General features: G+C 45.3%; 1 protein-coding gene across 1 annotated transcript in view; it reads left to right on the forward strand.

Annotated features, from left to right (window-relative positions):
* LOC128848845 (polycystic kidney disease protein 1-like 2) overlaps positions 1 to 22,884 on the forward strand; it is a 73,872-nt gene that overhangs the window by 22,665 nt on the left and 28,323 nt on the right. The window contains exons 10-25 of the mRNA XM_054049059.1: positions 810 to 927; positions 1,654 to 1,861; positions 2,861 to 2,981; positions 3,424 to 3,565; positions 5,080 to 5,280; positions 5,852 to 5,997; positions 6,866 to 7,060; positions 8,243 to 8,368; positions 11,197 to 11,379; positions 12,510 to 12,634; positions 13,532 to 13,658; positions 18,310 to 18,444; positions 19,554 to 19,779; positions 20,362 to 20,555; positions 21,017 to 21,247; positions 22,070 to 22,171. Of these exons, the coding sequence (XP_053905034.1) occupies positions 810 to 927; positions 1,654 to 1,861; positions 2,861 to 2,981; positions 3,424 to 3,565; positions 5,080 to 5,280; positions 5,852 to 5,997; positions 6,866 to 7,060; positions 8,243 to 8,368; positions 11,197 to 11,379; positions 12,510 to 12,634; positions 13,532 to 13,658; positions 18,310 to 18,444; positions 19,554 to 19,779; positions 20,362 to 20,555; positions 21,017 to 21,247; positions 22,070 to 22,171 (2,580 nt within the window). The remainder of the gene's footprint in view (positions 1 to 809; positions 928 to 1,653; positions 1,862 to 2,860; positions 2,982 to 3,423; positions 3,566 to 5,079; positions 5,281 to 5,851; positions 5,998 to 6,865; positions 7,061 to 8,242; positions 8,369 to 11,196; positions 11,380 to 12,509; positions 12,635 to 13,531; positions 13,659 to 18,309; positions 18,445 to 19,553; positions 19,780 to 20,361; positions 20,556 to 21,016; positions 21,248 to 22,069; positions 22,172 to 22,884) is intronic.

Below are 22,884 nucleotides of genomic sequence, written 5' to 3' on the forward strand. Positions count from 1 at the left end.
TTCATTTCTCCCAATGACCGATCCTACTTGGACTGAAATCCTCTTACAGTTTTTTAAAAAGTCAACTAATTTTTTTTAATCCAGCTTCTGAGAAGGTATTCATTAAATAGAATGTCCCAAATTTATTTTTAATGCCTTTTTACATTGTTTCTAAAGGTTTTTCTGCTCCCGTTGGTATTTATAAGGGTCTTTTCAGCAAAGGAGAAGCTAACAGTCTATTGAGAGTAAAGGATGAAATTCACGATACCCTAAGTGCAGTCAAATCCACAACATTAAACGAACTGTAAAAACTAATTAAAAATAATGGTTTTGTTTTCTTTGCAGTGTAATAATCTTAAGGGTTACTTGTAACTATAGCAAGTACAGAATTTCACACGGAAATGATTTTCAAGACAACAGTATCCCTTAAAAACAGACTTCACTCAAAACAGAAACTATGTCAGAAGAACAGGAGACATTACTCATCTTTATGGCTAGAGCCATTATGTGTCAGAACGCTGAGAAACAGAAAAACCACATCATTATTCATGTGTGACCTATTGTAAGAGGAAGAATTGTCTGGTGGTTACAAGCACAAGACTAGGAGCTGTGACATCTGGGTTCTAGTCTCAGATCTCCTATAGACTTTCTGTATGACTATGGACAAACCATTATTTAAGCTGATTGGGGGCCTAATTTTTTTAGCCCTGGCTCTCTCTGCTAATAGCACACTTCAAATCCCTTTTTCTTATTCATTATAAAATAATGAAAGGTTAGACATCTGTTCACGCACATTGCTGCTCTAATTGGTACTTTCACTTCTTGTTTAGGATGACAAAAGGAAAAATAAAATATACATTAAACCTAGTCGCCATGTGGATCCGTTCACAACAGTTACCCTTGACTGGCCAGATGACAATAATAATTCTACCTTCACCTGGGCATGTGGTATGTGCAGTGCATGTTTTGACTTTTTCCTACCATTAGCTAGCTGCCTAATGGTAAACTCACCATCATACTGGATGTGCTGTGCCAGTCTGACTGTAAGAGGGTATAGACCCCACCTGGCTTTAAACAAAAGCTACATGCTTGTTGTACAGTCAAAATATCACGCTTCATGCTAATTCCACAATACTACTACATGGACCCCAGTCTAATCTTCTCCCTAGGGATGGCTGCTCCTCGAGCTCCATCTCTCAAGATGTGTATCCCCAACCCTGAGCCCCCTCTGCCACGGATCTACTTCCAACTGACCCATATTCAGAGTCTTATGAGCCAGCAGTAATTAACTGGCAGCTCCCAGCAGAGTTCCAACGCCTGACTGCAGAGGGCGACGGTGCTGCCAGAGTACCATATCCCCTTTTTACACTGAGGAGAAGCAGGCTTGCTGTATCTGAAGCTGGGGGAGGCTTCTGTTTTTCTGCAGCAATGAAAAAGCATTCAAGGTTTAAAATTGGACCAGGACTCCAGAGATCTGGGTTCTTTCCTCTGCCACTGGGCAGATGGGCCACTCTGGTTAAGTCACTTCACTTCTCTGTGCCTCAGTTTCCCCCTCTGTGAAATAGGGATAAAGGAGCTTGCCTCCTTTGTGAGGCATTTTGAGATCTACGTCTGAAAATCGCTACAGACGAGCCAGATATTATTACCAACATTAAAAAGGAAATGTTTGTGCAGGGGCTTGCTGGCCTGGGTGGCAGGAATGTGTGCAGCATCGAGTAATCCCCACTGACCAGAAGATGGCACAGATCCCGCCTGCCTGCCTGCCCCCGCCAAACTCAGCGGTGACCCTGCAAGTGATAGTCAGAAGTCATGGAAAAGAAGAGAAGCAGGACGAGCAATGTCTGTACGTGACTGCCAGACAAGAACTGCGCCCAGAAATCAGGTCTGCCTTGGAACCGTAGTACTTATTCCCCATTCTTATTGCTACATTTCCTCCTGCAACCACTGAAATCAATGAGAGTAATGAGCCGATTTTCAAAAACATCCAGGGGCCTATCTGCCTCTTTAGGCATCTAAATACCTTTGAAAATATGGCCCTTAGGAGCCTAAGTTTCATGAGACTTAGGCCTGGTCTACGCTACAGACTTAGGTCGATATAAGCTGCCTTATGTCGACCTAACTGTTAGCATCTACACTAAAATGCAGCTCCCACTGATGTAACTCACCCACTACACCGACTTAATAACTCCGCCTCTGCAAGAGGCGTAACACTGAGGTCGATGTATTCAGGTCGACACAGTGACACTGTAGACACTGCATTGCTTACATAGGCTGTTGCTGCCTTTCAAAAACCGTCCCACAATGCCCCACACTGGCAGTTAAATTGGTGCAAGCGCTCCTGGTGAGGCCGTGCACCGCTGACACCAGGAGCGTAGTGTGGACATGTAAAACCAATTCAATTACTGCAGGGGCTGTGCATCGTTGTAACTTAGATTGATGTAATTTTGTAGTGTAGACTTAGTCTTCTAAGGCCTGGTCGACACCTAAAACTTAGGTCAACTGAGCTACATTGGTTAGAGGTGTGAATTTAAGAATTCTTCCATTGACCTAGCAACCACCTCTCAAGGGGTTGGATTTAGTACAACAACAGAAAACTCCCTTCTGTCACTGTAGCAAGTGTCTACACTACAGCTGTGCCACTGTAGCATGTGCAGTGTAGACACGTCCTCAGTACCTCTGCTCCTTTTGAAAATAGGACATAGGCTCCAAAGTCACTTGGGAGTTTTTGAAAATGTTGCTGTTTGTGACTTCTATGTACCACCTGCCTCATAACCCATGAGTTCGGCAGATTCCGACCAAAAGATGGAAAAAATAAGGTGGGCTTTTAGCTGGGAGTACTGTCATCTGCTGGTGCATAATTATTGTCTTGCCTTCCTTCTAGGTGTGAGAAAAACTGCAAGCTAGTGAATGTCACTGCAGAAGTTGCTTTAAGAGCCACCATGCAGGAAGGCTCCCACGCCGTACAATATAACTGGTATTTAGATAACACATTCCAGTCAAAGGTGAGATGAGTGGGTTGGTCAGGAATGCTGCACCCACAAAAAATAAACACCCCGATTGAAAGGAAGCCCTTTGAGGTAGGGGTGGGGGTGTCTCCTAGGTACCTTTAAGGCATTTGCTGCCAGTGGAGATAATCATGATAATTGCATGTGTAAAAGCAGGCATACAGTTGCACATGCATTTTTCACACAGATTTCAAATCTTGTCACGTATATTCAGGTGGACCAATGTTTCACCAAATATCATTCATTCTTTGTCACTATTAGTGTACCGTACTCCCATGTATCATAGCAGGAAAAACTCCTGCTGATGTCAAGAGGTATGCTTTTTTAATAAAGGCTTCAGGACTGGGTCTATAGATAATGTAGCACACAGAACTCTCTGGATGGAAATCACAGTAAACAGCCTCTTCTGCTTTGTTAATTTTCCTGTTGGGTTTTCCAGCTTCCCTCCCTCTCTTCAGTCTGCAGTCTGAAGGGTTTCCGACAGAGCTCCTTGACTTTGCTTCAGAGCAACAGATCTACATTGGTATTGAACAGCTCCTTTCTGCAGGCACACGGACAAGCATTTCGGATTAAAGTGACAGGTGGGGAAAGCCAGAGATTCAAAAACTCCACCGAGATACAATCTCTTTGCAATATGGAGACATCGTACATAGTAGGAGAAGAAACATTTTAAAGGACAAATATGTTGTTAAATAATTTGATGCACTGAATGCCATTATGTTTACAGTGACTCTTTTCTTAATTTTGCCAGAGTATGATGCATAGTATGGTACACACAAAAGCACAGAGTAGAAGTGTGGCAAAACTGCAACTGAAACACATCCCTGGTGGCTATATGTGGTATTGCAATAGCTGTGCCTCAGTTTGTCCTGTGCCTTCTATGGCTGATTTCAGCCATTGGTGTGACCTGCCAAACGAGGTAACAGAGTCCAACCCTTCTCAGGGTCTCAGAGTACTTCATTTAATATCCACCAGAATGTAACAAAACAACTGAATCTTCAGCCCATCTGGGCTCAGCTGGTCGCCGCCTTCATTTCAAACCATCCCAACACCAGCCCCAGGTCCTGGATTTCACTCTCACCGCCAAAGGTGGTCACACTCTCCCTCCACCCCTGGTTTCAGGCAGGCTGCAGTCCCTGATCAGCCCCTATCTCCAGTCAGGCTTCCAGCTCAGAGCTCAGCCACTCAGGCTTCTCTCAGCCCTCAAGAGAAAGCTCTCAGCTACCATTCCTCCCTGGCCTCTCCTCTGGCAGACCTTTGCTTCTTCCTTTATGAAGACCCAGCCCAACCCTAGCTGTGTTTGACCACCAATTAGGCCAGATCCCCCTTCAGGCAGGAATGCTGGAACAATTTGTACAGTGGGGGTGCTGAGAACCACTGAACCAAACTGTAATCTCTGTTTATGATGGAAACCACTTCAAGCTAGGGGGTGCCTTCAGGTGTAGCCTGGTAGGTTAATTGGCCTCTCAGGCCACTTTAACCCTTTTGTCACCTGTACACCCCACACAAGCAGTAATTTGAGGTGAGTGAGGGCTTGTCTATATGAACACTTAGTTTGTGGCAAGTTGAAGGGGGGGGGGGAATCTACCCCACAATGGCATGCTGTGCACCAGGGGTCTATGTGGACCCTGCTGCCATGTGCTAAAAGTACCCTAGTGCACTTTAGCCTACTCCCGTTTCAAAGTAGAGTAGTGCCCAGCCGCAGGGTCCTTACAGACACTTAGCGCCTGGCAGGCTAGTGCGGGGTATATTTACACTCTAGCTTGCCACAAACTAAGTGTTTGAAAAGACAAGCCCTGATTCAACAACCCTAATCCAAGATGATATTAATCATCTGATTTAGACACATCTGGACATGGTTCTATGATGAATATTCAATTTTATAATCCAGCTTCCTTTTACAAGGGAAATAAAACCATGTTTGTACAGTGCTGTCTATGCTATAGATTAGCCTATGAAGATATCTCAGCTCTGGTTAGACAACATTGCCACTCCCAGAGCCTGAACAAACTGCATCATTATTAGCGTATGATGCTCAGTGGTGATGAAAGTCATCAGATGATGATCACTGATGTTTTCCCTCTGAACTTTCCAGCAATGACTCAGAATGAATATGGCGACGAAACTTACGTTGTCAGCATGGTGCCCTCACCAGTGGTCCCAGTCTGTGCTATATCCCCCAAGGAGGGATCGGTGCTCACCAGCTTCACGATCTCCTGCAGTACTGCCTGCTCGGAGGACTCCTGCCCCCCTGCACACAGCAGTCTGCTCACGTACTGCTTCTACCTGAAATCAGGTATGTTCTGGGGCTGGTTTGTTTGAATGGCAGCTTCCCTGTGTGTGCACCCAGCCTTGTACTTCCATCACTAACAAGAGCACAGGCGTAACCCACTTCTGCTGCTGGCCAGATAATAACTGGCCGGATTCTCATACCCTCAACTCGGACAGAGTAGCCCCTTGTTCTGCACATAGGGTTGTTCACTTTAAACTTGTGGAGTAAGATGCAGCCCTTGCTCAACCTGGCCCTATGACAGCGGAAAGAAAAACCAGGTACGAACAGGGCATATATGTATAAGAGGGCCATGACCTTTATGATAGTTTCCCTTTGGAAACTGCAGGAGATTTTTAAAGGATCCCTTTAAGGATTGTGGAATCACCTTAGGCAAGGAATCTGAATTTAAGGGTCATTATTCATTTTTTCCACAGAGGAGTTATTTTAATTTTGCAAATCAAAGCAAAGACACATGATTCCATGGTGATAACTACAGGCCCAATCCTGCGCGGCACTGAGTGCCTCTTTGGAGGATGCTGAGCTATTCAGTAGGGTGTGAAGTATATGATGGGTAACACTGTCTTTCCTCTTTCAGGCTCCCTCCTGAACTGTGGCCCACATCCTGAACTCCTATCGGTTTATCTTCCCCTTGGAGAAGAGGAAAATAATTTTGTTTTACACGTTACAATTACTGTCAGCAATAACTTTGGTGACATGGTTCAGACTGATGCTACTGTCAAGGTACACGGAAAAATCATTTTCCTTCTAGGCCTCTCACTGCCAATAGATAAACCTGTGATTCTGGGGGATTGGCCACCTTCCAACGCCTCCTCTCCCCATTTTATACCTATTACTCTCTTGTGATCCACAGCCACCATCCTCCATCCTTCTGACCAAGGAGGACTAGACAAGCTTCCTTGTAGAATCCCATGTGCAGCCAGCAGTTTCTTCCATCACAGTTTGTTCAGGCCAGAATTTAGGGAGACAGTGAACAGCACAGGTTATGTATAGTTTAGTCTGGGAGTTAAAAAAAACCAGAGAAATACCAGAACCTGTCTCCAGGGGGCCCAATTATAAATCTTTATACTTATTAAAAGAATGTGCACCACTGCTTCATCAGTGTTACTCAATGGAGTTACTCATCACTCTGCTGATTTCAATGGCATCATACTGGAGTAAGACTGAAGTACTGCAGAGGTGAATTGGGCCCTCTCTCTCTTCTCTAACATGAAGGATACTACTACCTATCAGTATCTTTCTTTAGTCAGTCAGGTGGACCAAACCAGATGCATCTCTAGAAAAGACTGTAACTCTTTTGTAAGTTAAGAGTTGGAAACTTTTGATCAAAACATTTTTTCAGATGAAAACAGAATATGTTTTTTAAACAAATGCTTCTGCAAATATTGTTTTCTTTTTCCTGGGTGGTTCTAAAGACGGTTGGAAAATTTCATTGGAAAAAAAAAATCCCTGAAAATAGGGGGAACAAACTCAGTTTCTTGATCAGCTCTCATTATGAACACCGCTAGGATGATAATGGAGGTTGTGAAAGGGTAATAATACCAGCAGGCAGCAGTAACAATGCTGTGGGCATGTCTAATTGCATCATCAGGTTCGACGTGAAGATATGAACACTGGGAACCAGACCCTGCAGGCCACTCTAGCTGAGAAAGCAAATGCCATCCTAAAAGAAGGAAACAACAGCATGTCCCTGTTCCAGCTGTATAAGTCAATGTCTTCAGTCCTTAATCAGGAGAGCCAGGGAGAGACCTTTAATACATGTCTGCAGACCGACACCCGAAGGGAGGTCAGAGGGTGGTTTATTTTCTTACACTACAATGATGCATTTTCCATTTTCTGTAAAGACCATGGACGATTTCTTGAGTAGCACCAAGGGCTTACAAACCTCCTTCCAAAGTCAATGGGAGTTGTAGGTTCTCAGTATCTCTCAGGATTTGGGCCAGCATTTGCCATAGGTTTCAGCTAAAAAGAAGCAGCTGTTCGTTTCTCACCACTGGCCCTTCTGAGTCATTGACTTTTCACCCCTTCCATATCAACATTCTCCCTCTTGGCTATCCCAGCACCACCTCCCTGAGTGCTGCTCATGGCATTGCACTTACCCAGAGACTGACTGCGGGAATCCAGTCCCTACTAAAGCTAGGGCACTGGCCCACCAGCAGCCAGTGGGGGATGCTCAAAAGGGGTGAAATCTCTTCCCTACCCCAGGCCCCTTAGAAATAAGAGCAATCCCTCTGTGATTCTCCAAACCCTCTCCCCGTGGACTGAGGTAATAGAGCCCCAACATCTGTCTTGATTCTGAAAACCCTAAGTAAAACTGCATGCTAAAAATGTTGAATTTAGTGGGGATCTCTCAAGGGTGAGAGTATGGCTGGAGCAGGGAACTGGGGGTCAGGACTCCTGCATCCTATTCCCAGCTTGGCCACTATTTGTGGACTGGACCTGTTTGCCTGTGTGTGTTACACACCTCACATCAATGGGATGAGGCTCAGTTTAGGTGTGGGATGAGGCTCAATTAAATGTTTCCCCCTGCCTTGAGCTCCTCAGAGGGAAAGAGGCTAGAGAAGTACAACATATGCTGAATTCATCAGCTATGATTTGTTGTTCTTCTGAGCCAATCGTCTGCAATTCTGCTTTCAGTGGAGGTGGTATTTATACACTAAGACCTATACATTCATCCCAACGGGTAGGAATTCACACAAGTAGCTTTCATTACTGTTAATCGATGTTATATGTGTAAATCCCCTGTGTCTCAGAGTGACAAAATATCCCTGTGATTATACAGTCAATAGCTATGGGAAGTGGCAATTTGCAAGTAGAGCTAATGCTAGCTTGAATTATCCATCCTGGGAAGTTTGTTTCTGCCATTAGATCTATAGCAAACTAGACTGTCAATATGCAGCAGTATTTACATTTATAGTCTCAATTAACATCTTTGTTCCTGTCTCTAATTATCTCCTTTCATCCCAAGCTGAGAGAGCTGATGCTGACAACTCTGGCTGCTGTTAATGTAACATCAATACAGACTGCTCTTAAGATGTCAGAAGTACTGAAAGAAACCACTTACAGGAGTGAAGAGCTCTCTTCCTCAGCACAGGTAAGCAGAGCTTTGATCCACATCTCCACCCACAGAACCACAACCCCTGGCCTTGGGAGAGCATCACTACTTGCAGTAGCCTGTTCTTTATTTAATGTTTCAGAGAGCAGGGATCATGTCAGGAGACAGTATTGTCTAGAGTGGGAGACGGGGAATCAGGGCTCCTGGGTTCTATTCCTGGCTCTGCCACTAACTCAGTGACCAAGCTATCAAATAGGTATAATAATACTTAGCTGTTTCACATGTGGGGTAATTCATTCATGCCTATAAGCACTTTGAGATCCTAGGAGGAAAGGTATTGCTATATAAGTGCAAAGGTGAGTTATTCCAAAATCCATTTGACTTCATGCTTGTAACTTCCTGGCATTTGCCTTATTGTCATGCTCCCACTGAACTAAATGTTACAAGCAGCTTTCCACAAGTTTCACAGCAGCAGTACCTGGGCATAGCTGTTCAGCTGTACCATAAATGCTAGGAGTCCCTGAATGTTACTTGAACAACATGATATAATCAGTAGATGGTGCTGTTTGTTTCAATGTTCATCCCAGTGTTTCTTGTGCTGTGCTGTTCGGGAAGCGAGTCAATGGGGAAGGGAGAGAATAATTCTTCTGCAGGCTGTTGTTTTCCCAGTACACTAGCAATAAAAAAATAGTTTCTCCTGATTTCTGAGGCTGTTTCAAATGTTTCAAATGCAGCCAGGAAATGAGGCTGGAGTATTTCAGCAATGGCTAGTAACCATAGTCAAGATAAAAATGTAGCTCAGTTAGATTCATGAGCAGAAGCTTAAGATTGAAGCTGCTGGGGTCGTAGATCTGAGGGATAGGCAGTGGCTGCACTGTGTAGTAAAATTAGCACAGCCCCTTGACCACTCTGGGCCTGGCTCCTGGCAGTGTAATTATTAACTTGGTTTCATGATCACAAAATAATTAGTGTCTATACTTAGGCATAAATGGGAATGCACAGCACCCTTCTATCTGCAGTATGGAGCACAGGGCATGGAGAGAGGCAATATTTGTTGATAAACGGATAGGTTTCATGGAGAAAAAAATTGAAATACATTAACTACATACATTTAACAATATAGTACCATTTCTTGGGTACCATGACAGGGACACTCATCTCTCGTGGGATGCTGCAATCCTTTTTCTCCCCCACTCTGGGCACCTCTGTAGGTTGTTCACCTCACTAGGTGAGTCTTCAGTGGCTCAGCCCTCCAGCCAAGTCACACAGTCCAACAGTGAATGGACCCCTAATGGTAGCAAAGAGTTCAGCAGACTGTCTGCCCTCACCAGTGTCTTCAGCCCTGTCTCAGGGCCCCTTTAAATCCTGCCTTGCACTTGGGCTTCCCAACAGAGCCTGTCCCCTTCTTGGGTCTTAAGCCACTTTGCTAGAGGGCCAGTGGAGGGGACCTGGGCCTGCCCATTATTATGGGTGCTAGCCCAGGGGTCTTACTCAGAGCAGCCCTGTATGGCTTCCCTCAGTTTGCTGCTGCTATTCCCTGGGCCTTTTCTCCTGTAGCCCCTTTCTCTTCACCCTGACCTCAGGCCTGAATTTCTCAACTCCTCTTCCTCCTCACTGAATACAAGTACCACCAGAACCCATCTTGTGGCTCTCATATGTGCTTCTGTGACCAGGAAGGGGCACCCTTTCTTGCTTCTCCAGTCCTAGACAGGAACTAACCTGCTTAGTCCCTGCAGCTCCTTTTATCTGAGGCTGGTGGGCTCTGATTGGCTTCTTCTATTCAGCCTCTCTAGGCAGGCCTAAAGGAAACACCTTCGTTGCTCCTTCCTGGAGCAGAGTGAGGTAGGATTGCAGGGCCTCCAGCAGGGGGCCCCGAAAGGCCAGGTACACCCCATCACACATACAATACACCGGGGTCGGCAACGTTTGGCACGCGGCTTGCCAGGGTAAGCACCCTAGCGGGCCGGGCCAGTTTATTTACCTGCTGACATGGCAGGTTCAGCCGATCGCGGCCCCCACTCGCCACGGTTCGCCATCCCGGGCCAATGGGGGTGGTGGGAAGCCGCAGCCAGCACATCCCTCATCCGCATCGCTTCCCGCCGCCCCCATTGGCCCAGGACGGCGAACCGCGGCCAGTGGGGGCCGCGATCGGCCGAACCTGCCGCGTCAGCAGGTAAATAAACTGGCCCGGCCCGCTAAGGTGCTTACCCTGGCGAGCCGCGTGCCGAACGTTGCCGACCCCTGCAATACACCATGGAATAGTCCATCTGTCTTTCTGGCTCCTGCCACCCTCAGATCTGAGCACTTGTAACTAGCCAGGGGCTCAGTCTTATACTGTTGAAGTCAATGGGAGTCTTGTTACCAATGGGAGCAAGGTTGTGCCGATGGCCCCAAGTTAGGCAACTGCATATAAAACATGTCAAACTGTTACAGTTGTCTGGATTGTTCTGCCAGCTCATAGCATCAGGTCCTGATCCTGAAGGGTGCTGAGCATCCTACACTGCCATTGTGCCCAATGGAAGTTGAGCACTTCCAGGTGTTGCTCAGCATCTTTTAGGATTGGGCCTGAAGGGCCAGGTTGTGATATTCTCTCTCACACTGAGAAGTTACTTAGGGTGTAAACTGTGTGGGGCAGGGAACACCTGTTTGTTCTCTGTTTGTACAGCACCTAGCACAGTGGGGTCCTCGTCCATGACCAGGGCTTAGGCACGATGGTAATACAAATAACATAACAGTAAAAATACCTTTCTCTGCAAATAGCCCCACTGGACTATTCAGGTTATATAGCAAGAAGAGTGGCTCATTTTAATGCCTATTATTTTTAATACACACACACATATAACTCTTTCCCCTTATCGCCTGTTCAGGTGGAAGCCAGTAACTCTCTCAAAGATGTCAGTGAGTTCTTACTCACTGTAAGCACAGAGGACAGTGAGGATTATCAGAAGCGAAAGGACGCAGCTGGCTACCTGTTCAAGGCAGTGAGCAATGTGCTCACAGCTTCCATACAAAATGGGACGGAGGATGCTTCATCGTCAGAGGCTGGACAGGTTGTTTTCATGTGGTTCAGTTTCTAATGTACAGTGCATGTGTGTCTGCCTGGCGTGGAAGATAAAAAAAGCCCTTTTGACTTGGAGATGTTTGAAAGTGGCGTTGCTTAGAGCGCCCTGGGGAGCTACTGGGTGCAAAGGGGTTAGGCTGGACATCGAGGTAAATAGAATGGTGAGATTTTGTTAGATTGTAGAATAGTCTCCTAAGGGAAGTGAAAGCAGCCTCTTAAAACATTGCTTGAGATATGTGAAAACAGACTGGCCAGAGTAGTATATTACAGCATATACTGTAAGGAGTAATACTTCCCCTAGTGGATCAATTAGCTCATCTACTGTAACAGGGTTTTTCCATTTCTGATTCTATCCCTCCCTACTGAACCATATCCTGAGGAAGTTACGTGTGCTCAGCACCTCTCAGGCGTTAGCTCCACTGACTTCATCAAGGAACTAAACTGAAATCAGTTACCTTACTTGAACCTTCTGAAAAGCTTCCACCTGATTTTCGATTCAGATTTATGTGGTATGGGTTTTTCATACGTCTATGTGAATTATTACAAATGCCTTTGTAGGCATTTTAATTCCATCACTGTGAGTAGGGTGTGATATTAATCTAATTCGAGAGGCGAGGCTATGGATACCTTATAACTGGGACAGCACAGGGTATTCAGTATAGAACATGAATATATTAATGGGAGGCTGAAGATACTAATTTTGACAGAAGGGAGACAGACAAAGTGATCTGATGACCAACTTAAGGGGGCAGAGTTGGCTAGCAGCTGGAGCACAGGTTTAGCAGTCAAAAGATCTACATTCTAATCCCAGCTCTGACACTGATAATAATAATTAATGGAGATATCCCATCTCCTAGAACGGGAAGGGACCTTGAAAGGTCATCAAGTTATATCCGAATGCGTGTTCTATCGGGTCGCGTTATATAGGGATAGAGTTGTAATAACTTTAGCTGAGTTTACCAAGATTATCACCCAGTCTGCTGCCTTAAAAAGAAATACTGAAAATTAGAACGAGGGAAGCATGGTTATAAATTACAAATGGAAATTAATGCAAAGAATGTGTTCCCTGCTCTTTTCAAATAACAAGTGCATATCAGGAGGCTCCCTTGTCCTTTCTAGAGTTTGGTCTCACACCAGCTGTTGGACACAGTTGAAAACCTGCAAAGCACACTCCTGATTGGGAAGCTGCCAGATGATGATCCAATGGTACTGATCGCTCCCTCTGTCGCAATGTACATAAACAGGTAACAGTCAGCACATTTCAGTTATGGCCTGTGCTTCTATGTGCCTTACAATCTCCAATCATTCTCAAGGAAAATATCTATCATTTTCTCATTAAATGGAGTCACCCAACCAAATGTTATACAGGTGGTAACAAATCCATAGGTGCTGTGATGTTGTAACTGGTGATCCATTGTAAAAACAGTTTTAACTCCAACTAATTTCAGTAAGACTAGACTGAAAATTCTCATATATGATCTGTAGCAAGAGAACGATTCTCTGGGATTACATAGGTCAAGCATCACCCTCTTAAATTTGTAGGTACGTGGAAAACACTTGTTGTGAAAGGCTAATTTTTCTTTCTTTTTCAATGTTTGCTGATGCTGCTGTAGGTAAAAAATTGTCACAGGTTTGGGCAGAAGAAAATGTGAGTTCTCAGGTCATAAAATCAACCCCAAATTTGTTTACTTAGAGCATGATTTTCAACTATGCAGTTCACACTTGACATGCAATTGCTCATCTAATTTGTGCAGATGCAACAATAGTGCATAGAAATCAAGTATTTGTTCATGTAAATGGACATTTAGATGCACTTGCACCTCCCAATTCACAATACGAGTATAACTGCAAGCAAAATTAAGTGCGCAATTGCAGATGCACATTTTTTAAAAATCATGCCCTTTAATCATTCATTACCAGTGGCATGCAGAGCATTACAGCAAGCAGAGACAGGTCCTGAAGTATTTGCCAGTGGAGTTAGAAATGGTTCTCCAGCCCAGTTACACTCACTCAGCCAGGAAGCCTTTCTGGATGTAACATCAACTATGCTTAGCAACCCTGCACTGTGCTATTAATACTTCTCTCTTTGTCTCCATCGGTTCTGATTTTCTCTGCTTGTGTCTGACCGCAATTCTGGACAGGTTACAAACAGACAGCATGGATGGCACATCCATTAACATCTCCGATTCCAGCTCGGCCAGCTTTACTCTCCCCTCTGCCTCCTCTCTCAGTGTCACAGGAGACAGTGATGAAACTGTGGATATAAGGGTAAGGGACTGTTACTCTGACTTGATGTATTCGATAAACTCATTAATTCTCTTGCTCTAATGAGTTTGGAGCCTTTTCTCCTTTCACACTGATCACACTGGCACATGTGGTGTCCTGGTTCTTGGCCTTCCGATTATGTCAGCAAATTCACTTGGAATTTATCAGGCCAGAGGAGCCTTTTCCTTTTCTAATTGCATGGGATTTGGTGCAGGTAGTTGAAGGGAACTGGGAGCTTACTGGAAAGGCACCTCCCATCACAGCCCCTGCCTGATTCACTGCTCTCTCAGCTGCCCACAGCAATGGACTCAATTGATAACTCTAACCCCATTCACCATTTGGTTGCATTCACTGTCACAAGAAGTCAGCTGATCACAGTGTCTATACCAGGGGTCGGCAACGTTTGGCACGCGGCTCGCCAGGGTAAGCACCCTAGCGGGCCGGGCCAGTTTATTTACCTGCTGACGCGGCAGGTTCGGCCGATCGCGGCCCCCACTGGCCGCGGTTCGCCGTCCCGGGCCAATGGGGACGGCGGGAAGCGGCAGCCAGCACATCCCTCACCCTCGCCGCTTCCCACCACCCCCGTTGGCCCGGGACGGTGAACCGCGGCCAGTGGGGGCCGCGATCGGCCGAACCTGCCACGTCAGCAGGTAAATAAACTGCCCCGGCCCACCAGGGTGCTTACCTTGGCAAGCCGCATGCCAAACATTGCCGACCCCTGCCCTAGTACATTTTTGTCTTGTTATGATATTTTTATATTCCTTTTTCTAAGGGTCTCCCAGACTGATTCGAAACTGTGTGTTCCTGGGGGAACACACAGGTCTTCTAGGGCAGTGGTTCTCAAACTAGGGCAGCCGCTTTTCAGGAAAAGCCCCTGGCAGTCCAGGCCGGTTTGTTTACCTGCCGCATCTGCAGGTTTGGCCGATTGCAGCTCCCACTGGCCGCGGTTCACTGTCCCAGGCCAATGGGGGCTGTTGGAAGAGGCGCGGGCTAAGGTACATGCTGGCCGTCCTTCCTGCAGCCCCCATTGGCCTGGAGCGGTGAACCGCGGCCAGTGGGAGCCGCGATCGGCTGAACCTGTGGACTTGGCAGGTAAACAAACCGGCCCAGACCGCCAGGGGCTTTCCCTGAACAAGCGGCGGCCCTAGTTTGAGAACCACTGTTCTAGGGGGTACATCAACTCATCTAGATATTTGGCTAGTTTTACAACAGGCTACATGAAAAGCACTAGCGAAGTCAGTACAAACTAAAATTTCATACAGAAAATGACTTGTTTATACTGCTCTATATACTACACCAGGGGTCGGCAACGTTCGGCACGTGGCTCGCCAGGGTAAGCACCCTAGCGGGCCAGGCCAGTTTATTTACCTGCTGATGCGGCAGGTTCGGCCGATCATGGCCCCCACTGGCCGCGGTTCACAGTCCCCGGGCCAATGGGGGCAGTGGGAAGCCGCGGCCAGCTCATCCCTCGCCCACGCAGCTTCCCGCCGCCCCCATTGGCCCGGGACGCAGCTTCCCGCCGCCCCCATTGGCCCAGGACGGTGAACCGTGGCCAGTGGGGGCGCGATCGGCCGAACCTGCCACGTCAGCAGGTAAATAAATTGGCCTGGCCCGCTAGGGTGTTTACCGTGGCGAGCCGCGTGCCGAACATTGCCGACCCCTGTACTACACAGTGAAATGTAAGTACAACATTTATATTCAGATTGACTTATTTTATAATTATATGGTAAAAATGAAAAATAAGCAATTTTTCAATAATAGCGTGTTGTCACATTTTTGTATTTTATGTCTGATTTTGTAAGCAAGTAGTTTTTAAGTGAGGTGAAACTTGGGGGTACGCAAGACCAATCAAGTATCAGGGGGTAGCCGTGTTAGTCTGTATCTACAAAAACAACAAGAGTCTGGTGGCACCTTAAAGACTAACAGATTTATTTGGGCATAAGCTTTCGTGAGTAAAAACCTCACTTCTTCGGATGCATAGAGTGAAAGCTACAGATGCAGGCATTATATACAGACACATGGAGAGCAGGGAGTTACTTCACAAGTGGCGAACCAGTGTTGACAAGGCCAATTCAATCAGGGTGGATGTAGTCCACTCCCAATAATAGATGAGGAGGTGTCAATTCCAGGAGAGGAAAAGCTGCTTCTGTAGTGAGCCAGCCACTCCCAATCCCTATTCAAGCCCAGATTAATGGTGTTGAATTTGCAAATGAATTTTAGTTCTGCTGTTTCTCTTTGAAGTCTGTTTCTGAAGTTTTTTTGTTCAATGACAGTGACTTTTAAATCTGTGATAGAATGACCAGGGAGATTGAAGTGTTCACTTACTGGCTTGTGTATGTTACCATTCCTGATGTCCGATTTGTGTCCATTTATTCTTTTGCGGAGGGACTGTCCGGTTTGGCCAATGTACATGGCAGAGGGGCATTGCTGGCACATGATGGCATATATGACATTAGTGGATGTGCAGGTGAATGAGCCCCTGATGGTGTGGCTGATGTGGTTGGGTCCTCTGATGCTGTTGCCAGAGTAGATATGGGGACAGAGTAGGCAACGAGGTTTGCTACAGGGATAGGTTCCTGGGTTGGTGTTTCTGTGGTGTGGTGTGTAGTTGCTGGTGAGTATTTGCTTCAGGTTGGGGGGTTGTCTGTAAGCAAGGACTGGCCTGCCTCCCAAGGTCTGTGAGAGTGAGGGATCATTTTCCAGGATAGGTTGTAGGTCGTGGATAATGCGCTGGAGAGGTTTTAGCTGGGGGCTGTATGTGATGGCCAGTGGTGTTCTGTTATTGTCCTTGTTGGGCCTGTCCTGTAGTAGGTGATTTCTGGGTACCCGTCTTGCTCTGTCAATCTGTTTCCTCACTTCCCCAGGTGGGTATTGTAGTTTTACGAATGCTTGGTAAAGATCTTGTAGGTGTTTGTCTCTGTCTGAGGGGTTGGAGCAAATTCGGTTGTATCTTAGGGCTTGGCTGTAGACAATGGATCGTATGATGTGTCTTGGATGGAAGCTGGAGGCATGTAGGTACGTATAGCGGTCAGTAGGTTTCCGGTATAGGGTGGTGTTTATGTGACCATCACTTATTTGTACTGTAGTGTCCAGGAAGTGGATCTCTTGTGTGGACTGGTCCAGGCTGAGGTTGATGGTGGGGTGGAAATTGTTGAAGTCCAGGTGGAATTCTTCAAGGGCCTCCTTTCCGTGGGTCCATATGATGAAGATGTCATCAATGTAGCGCAAGTAGAGGAGGGGCACTAGGGGACGAGAGCTGAGGAAGCGTTGTTCTAAGTCAGCCATAAAAATGTTGGCATACTGTGGGGCCATGCGGGTACCCATAGCAGTGCCACTGACTTGAAGGTATAAGTTGTCCCCAAATCTGAAGTGGTTGTGGGTGAGGACAAAGTCACAAAGCTCAGCCACCAGGCTTGCTGTGGCCTCATCAGGGATACTGTTCCTGACAGCTTGTAGTCCATCCTCATGTGGAATATTGGTATAAAGTGCTTCTACATCCATGGTGGCCAGGATGGTGTTTTCAGGAAGAACGTCAATGCACTGTAGTTTCCTCAGGAAGTCGGTGGTGTCTCGAAGATAGCTGGGAGTGCTGGTAGCATAGGGTCTGAGGAGAGTGTCCAAATAGCCAGATAATCCTGCTGTCAGAGTACCAATGCCTGAGATGATGGGGCGTCCAGGGTTTCCGGGTTTATGGATCTTTGGTAGTAGATAGAATACCCCTGGTCGGGGTTCTGGGGGTGTGTCCATGTAGATTTGTTCCCGTACTGTAGCTGGGAGTTTCTTGAGCAGATGGTGTAGTTTCTTTTGGTATTCCTCAGTAGGATCAGAGGATAGTGGCCTGTAGAATGTGGTCATGGAGAGTTGCCTGGCAGCCTCCTGTTCATAATCTGACCTGTTCATTATGACTACAGCACCTCCTTTGTCAGCCCCTTTGATGATAACGCAATGCCATCCACAGCCTCAGAAACAACTCTGACATTATCATCAAAGGGGCTGACAAAGGAGGTGCTGTAGCTTTTCCTCTCCTGGAATTGACACCTCCTCATCTATTATTGGGAGTGGACTACATCCACCCTGATTGAATTGGCCTTGTCAACACTGGTTCGCCACTTGTGAAGTAACTCCCTGCTCTCCATGTGTCTGTATATAATGCCTGCATCTGTAGCTTTCACTCTATGCATCCGAAGAAGTGAGGTTTTTACTCACGAAAGCTTATGCCCAAATAAATCTGTTAGTCTTTAAGGTGCCACCAGACTCTTTGTTGTTTTTGCAAGACCAATCAGACTCCTGAAAGGGTTACAATAGTCTGGAAAGGTTGAGAGCCACTGATCTAAATGACCCATGAAAAGGATTACATATGAATGGAATGTGATTGCTGCATGCTAGAGATACATTAGAGATGGGTCTGAGCTGCAGTATTTTTATGCAGATCACAATCCAAACTTTCCCACAATGTAAGGTCTGGGATTGGTCCATTATTGAGATAGAAACCAGCTTCAAACTTGGATCTGAACTTCCCTGAAGTCCAGGGTTGTTTGGCTCTTGAGTTTGGTTCTGACTTCATCTCTAATCTACATGGAAATCTAAAAATTGTGACTATAATAAAGTATATTGTACAACTCAACTGCTGCTTGTCATTCATGTCTCGCTGTAGATGGTGAGCTTTGCAGTGAATCCCTTTTCCTTAAGTGACACCAGTTTTGAGATCAGTGGAACCGTGGGAGGCCTAAGTCTTACCAGCGTTGATGGATTGGTCATACCAGTTAATGATCTTACTGAAAACATTGAGGTAAATCCAATCTTCTCTCTCAGTGTGAACTGGAGTCTAATTAGATCCTTGGGTGGCAGGTGCTCTATAAATGTCAGTTGTGTTATCATCATCATCATCATCATCTCTCAAAGTAGCAAGCTCAGTAGAGAAATGGTAATGTTGTGTTTACTGCCAACACACAAAGAGAGAGCATGGTGCAGGCACATGCTAGGAAGGACTATGTGGTTTGCAGGATGAACTCAATAAGCATCTCTTTCACAAGGTCTATGTGTGGGGCCCGAAAGTGCATCTTGCTTGTACAAGTGATTCAGCCTTTTCTTCTCCTTCATCATGTGGATGAACGAGGAGAAATATGAGAATCCTACTGGCTAAGGAAGATGGCTGCAGGCTATGGCCTGAAACACACCGTGATGTCTAAATAATAAAACCATCATAATCCTGCCTCAGGGTAGGGCAAAGGACTTAATGACCTCTTAAGGCTCCTTCCAGCCCTACATTTCTCTGATTCTATCATCCCAATATTGCATGCCTATATTACTATCTCCTAGGCCTCCTAGCCCATGTGTAAAATCATTAAACTAATGCCTAAATCATTCAACAATGCATCTACATATCAATTTGTGTTTCAGGATGACCATAATTTCAACTCCTTAGATTTAGCAGGTATCTATATTGTTACTCATCTGGAGGACGCAGTTTGGAATCATTTCGATGAGTAGCATGACATTTGTTTCCTAAAAACTCACATATGGAACACTTGCAAATGTACTTCAAGCCTGCTCACATTCCTCCCTAACCCATGTATGCACTCAGAATCAAGAGCTTTGAGATTAACCAATGTAGAGTTGATATGGACTTTTCAGAAGCTTGTTCTAAGTATCAAGCAAATTGCATTTGAGCAGGCATGCAATAGGGAAGTCTTATTTACGATAGCTGTCCACCAGGATGGATTTGCTTGGGAATGCTTTCCCTATAGTATGTTTTGAAAGAAGAAATTAGAGGGGTTTTAGAAATAAATCCCATAAAATGTGCTTTGAGCTTAGCATGGAGCCACATCGTGTTACTATGTAATAGGATCCAGGCATTGTCATACATTTTTAGGAATGAATCTCTGTGTTCAAATATAGATAATGCTGCCAAGATTTTCAGCACCTCAGGAAAACAGGAGCCTGTTGAATCTGGGCAATTTTAGTGCTCTCCAAGTCAATGTCACCTCAGAAAATACATCTCTAGTGATCCACCTGGAAACTGAACAGGATATTCCACTAATCCTGTACTTGGGATATGGCTACCATCCAAATGAGACTAACTATGATATGAAAGCTCATCTGCCCCTTAAGAAAAACACTGGAGGTAAGATCATTTACCAGGGACATTTGATTCTGGGCACTCGAGGCTCATCTGCAAACTACATGAGCACCCTTAACTCACACTTTCCAATAGAAGCTGAGCACACTCAATATAAGCTCGTAAGCCCAGATCCACAGAGGTACTTAAGCTCCTAACTTTCACTGATTCAAATGGAAATTGGGATCCTAAACACCTTTGTGGATCTGGGCCTTAATTCTCACATATAGTGCTGTCATCCACATTTTTTACAGATGAGAACAAACATAAATTGTAGAGGTGAGCTTAAGCTCAGAAGTTTGGATGTGTAAATGGCAGTGAACCTCCTCAAAGTCTGAAAGAGTTCCAATCTGTGTCCTGATTCAGGTCATCTCTAGTAAACACTATGCACAAACAGAAGCAAAGTACGGGTGCTTTGAATAATTAACCTTATAAATTAACCAGAATAAAAGCCTATACTGATAGTTATTCTGATACCTGTTCTGTTATTCTATTAATTTTATTTATTGGCATGTATACAATATATCTGTATATTGCTGAAACGAATGCTTTCTTACATAGCTTTGAACTAAAATATTTCTGTTCAAGATAAATCAAACACATGGGTTCTTAGCCCAGAAGAACTCATTTTCGGAGCCGGGACTTACTATCTCATGATGGAACAAGACATGGAAATGGATTCTACAACCAACAGTGATCTAACCATAGCTGTCACTTCCTTTGTATCCCAGTGTGTGTTCTGGGATGAGCTACGGGGCAACTGGAATAGCTACGGGTGCCATGTAAGTAGAGAGAAGCAGAAGAATGTTGTCATGGATCTTTGCTCAATACATTTCAAAGCCAGCCTAGATAACAATAACATTTGGTAAAACGAATGAACATGTTTCTTTGAACTCTTGATAACACCGTGAAACAAGACCAGTTTGGGATGGGAGAAGGTCATGAAGCTCAGGTTAGTCCAATATAAAGTGGAACTTAGACACATTTTCTCTAGGACATGCTTCTAAGTGAGAAGTGGTTGAAGCATTTTGAATGGATTATGTTTATTACTATAATACCCACTTCTGCTTAGGTCTTAGAATCACTGTCCTCTACTGGATTTTGTAGGATCTGCTCACATATAACAATTCTTCACACCTAGCTCAGCCAGCTTTCCGGTTTCTTTAGCTTGCTAGGTAAGTAAGCTGTACTTTGAAGCCGAAGGTTGAGAATATTGTGAACATGATCATTCTTTGGCTTTCAGGTAGGTCCAAAAACAACCCTCAACAGCACCCAGTGTCTCTGCAACCACCTGACCTTCTTTGGGAGCACCTTCTTTGTCACGCCCAACACCATTGATGTCAGCAAAACAGTGGAGCTTTTTGGCACATTTGTGGACAACCCCGTGGTAGTGACAACTGTGGGCTGTATCTTTCTTGTGTATGTGCTGGTGGCTATTTGGGCTAGAAGGAAAGACATTCAGGATGATGCCAAAGTAAGCATTGTGCTAATAGATGGTGTGATAGGAAGTATTTCCCCTCTGTCTGGCCTGCTCTGCTGTGGTCACATTAATGCAGCCACTTAGGACAGAGTGAGTGGTCAGCCCCCTTTGGAGCTGATGCCACTAATTCTCCATAAAGGGAATGGGTGATCCCAAGAGTGATTAAAGAGCTTGCATTGGATTGTGTAATTTTTGTGTAATGTCTTTGTCATCTTCAGTGTGTTCCCGGTAATATACATGAAGAAGGAGGGAGTCTAAGGTTTTAGTGGTTTGCTTTCATTAAACTTTTACATCAAGAATATAACACAAGACTGAGTTTATCACTCAGGGTGTCCCCAAATGCTGTTCATTTCTCTGTGTCTCTCTAGCCTACGTCTAGACATAGCCAAAAAATGGAGGGGGAGACAAAAACAGTTTTTGTCTAAATATTTCATGGAAAATTTTGGCTTACTGCAGAAATTTAAATACTGAAAAATTTGGGGCTTTGGCGAATATATCTCAGCTTTCAAACATTCATCTTTTCAACAACAAAAAATTAAACATTTTCCATGGAAAGTAGACTTTTTTTTGCAAAAAAAAAAATTATGTCATAAACCTAGTTTTGCATCAAAAAAACAATTTTGACAGACAATTTTCTTCCAGCCCTACCTACTTCCCCTTGCCTCCACACTTCCTGCGAGGTATATGCAGTGTCCACAAGATGGCACCATGCCACATTTCCCGTCCAGGAGCCTGGAGAAAGCTCTGCTCCCGGCACTGTTACTATTTTACCATCCATAGGATTCTCCCAGTAGTATTGTCTCTCTCTCTCTCCAGGTGAAGATCACAGTGTTGGAGGATAATGACCCCTTTGCTCAGTATCGTTATCTTGTGACAGTTTTTACAGGGCACCGTCGAGGGGCAGCCACAACCTCCAAGGTATTGATGGAATTACAGATGTGTTGGTATCTTCTGAATGTTTAATAGACCATCAGCATAGAGAGCTCCAGCTTCAGAAATATTTGTCACATCAGGAAACTGACCATGTCATATGTAATCCTAACATCTAAGGGAGGCAGCAGGCTACCAAAGAGAGCTTTGGCTCCTCCAAGGGAAAGAGCAAGTAATGAAGTGTCTTCCCTTCCCCTCCCTAGGCCTGGGAAGTGGACCTCTGGATCTGGGCGGCAGAGGTAACAGCAGCAGTATGGTGTGCCTGGCTCTGCTACCACAGTGTGAGGAGGAATGGGAAAGTCCAGAGGATTCACTGGGCACGATTACATCTGCAGCCTCACTCACTCTGCTACAAAACAGGCCGAATGAGTGAGGCTCTCCCTACATGCACAAGAATGTAACAGCAGTAGCTTTTATGCTACTCAGCAGCTGCGGCAGCTTCCATTACACTCAGTTCATAGGATCTGGCAAGCCTGTCGTGACATCCTGCCAACTGTGGGCCAACGCCTGAGCTCCTGGCTCAGTTTTCACTAAGTCCCCATGCAGGGCAGCTTGGCTTCAGTGGGAATTTGCCAGAACAGAGGCTCAGTAAGGAGATCAGGATTGGGACCCGTGTCAATACAAAGTACCCGTGTCCAAGTCATGAATGCAAACAAATGGTGCCAGGCTGTCAATTATCAATACACTCATCCGGTACGTCT

The sequence above is a fragment of the Malaclemys terrapin genome, chromosome 14, assembly GCF_027887155.1.
Source record: "Malaclemys terrapin pileata isolate rMalTer1 chromosome 14, rMalTer1.hap1, whole genome shotgun sequence".
Classification (NCBI taxonomy): Eukaryota; Metazoa; Chordata; order Testudines; family Emydidae; genus Malaclemys; species Malaclemys terrapin.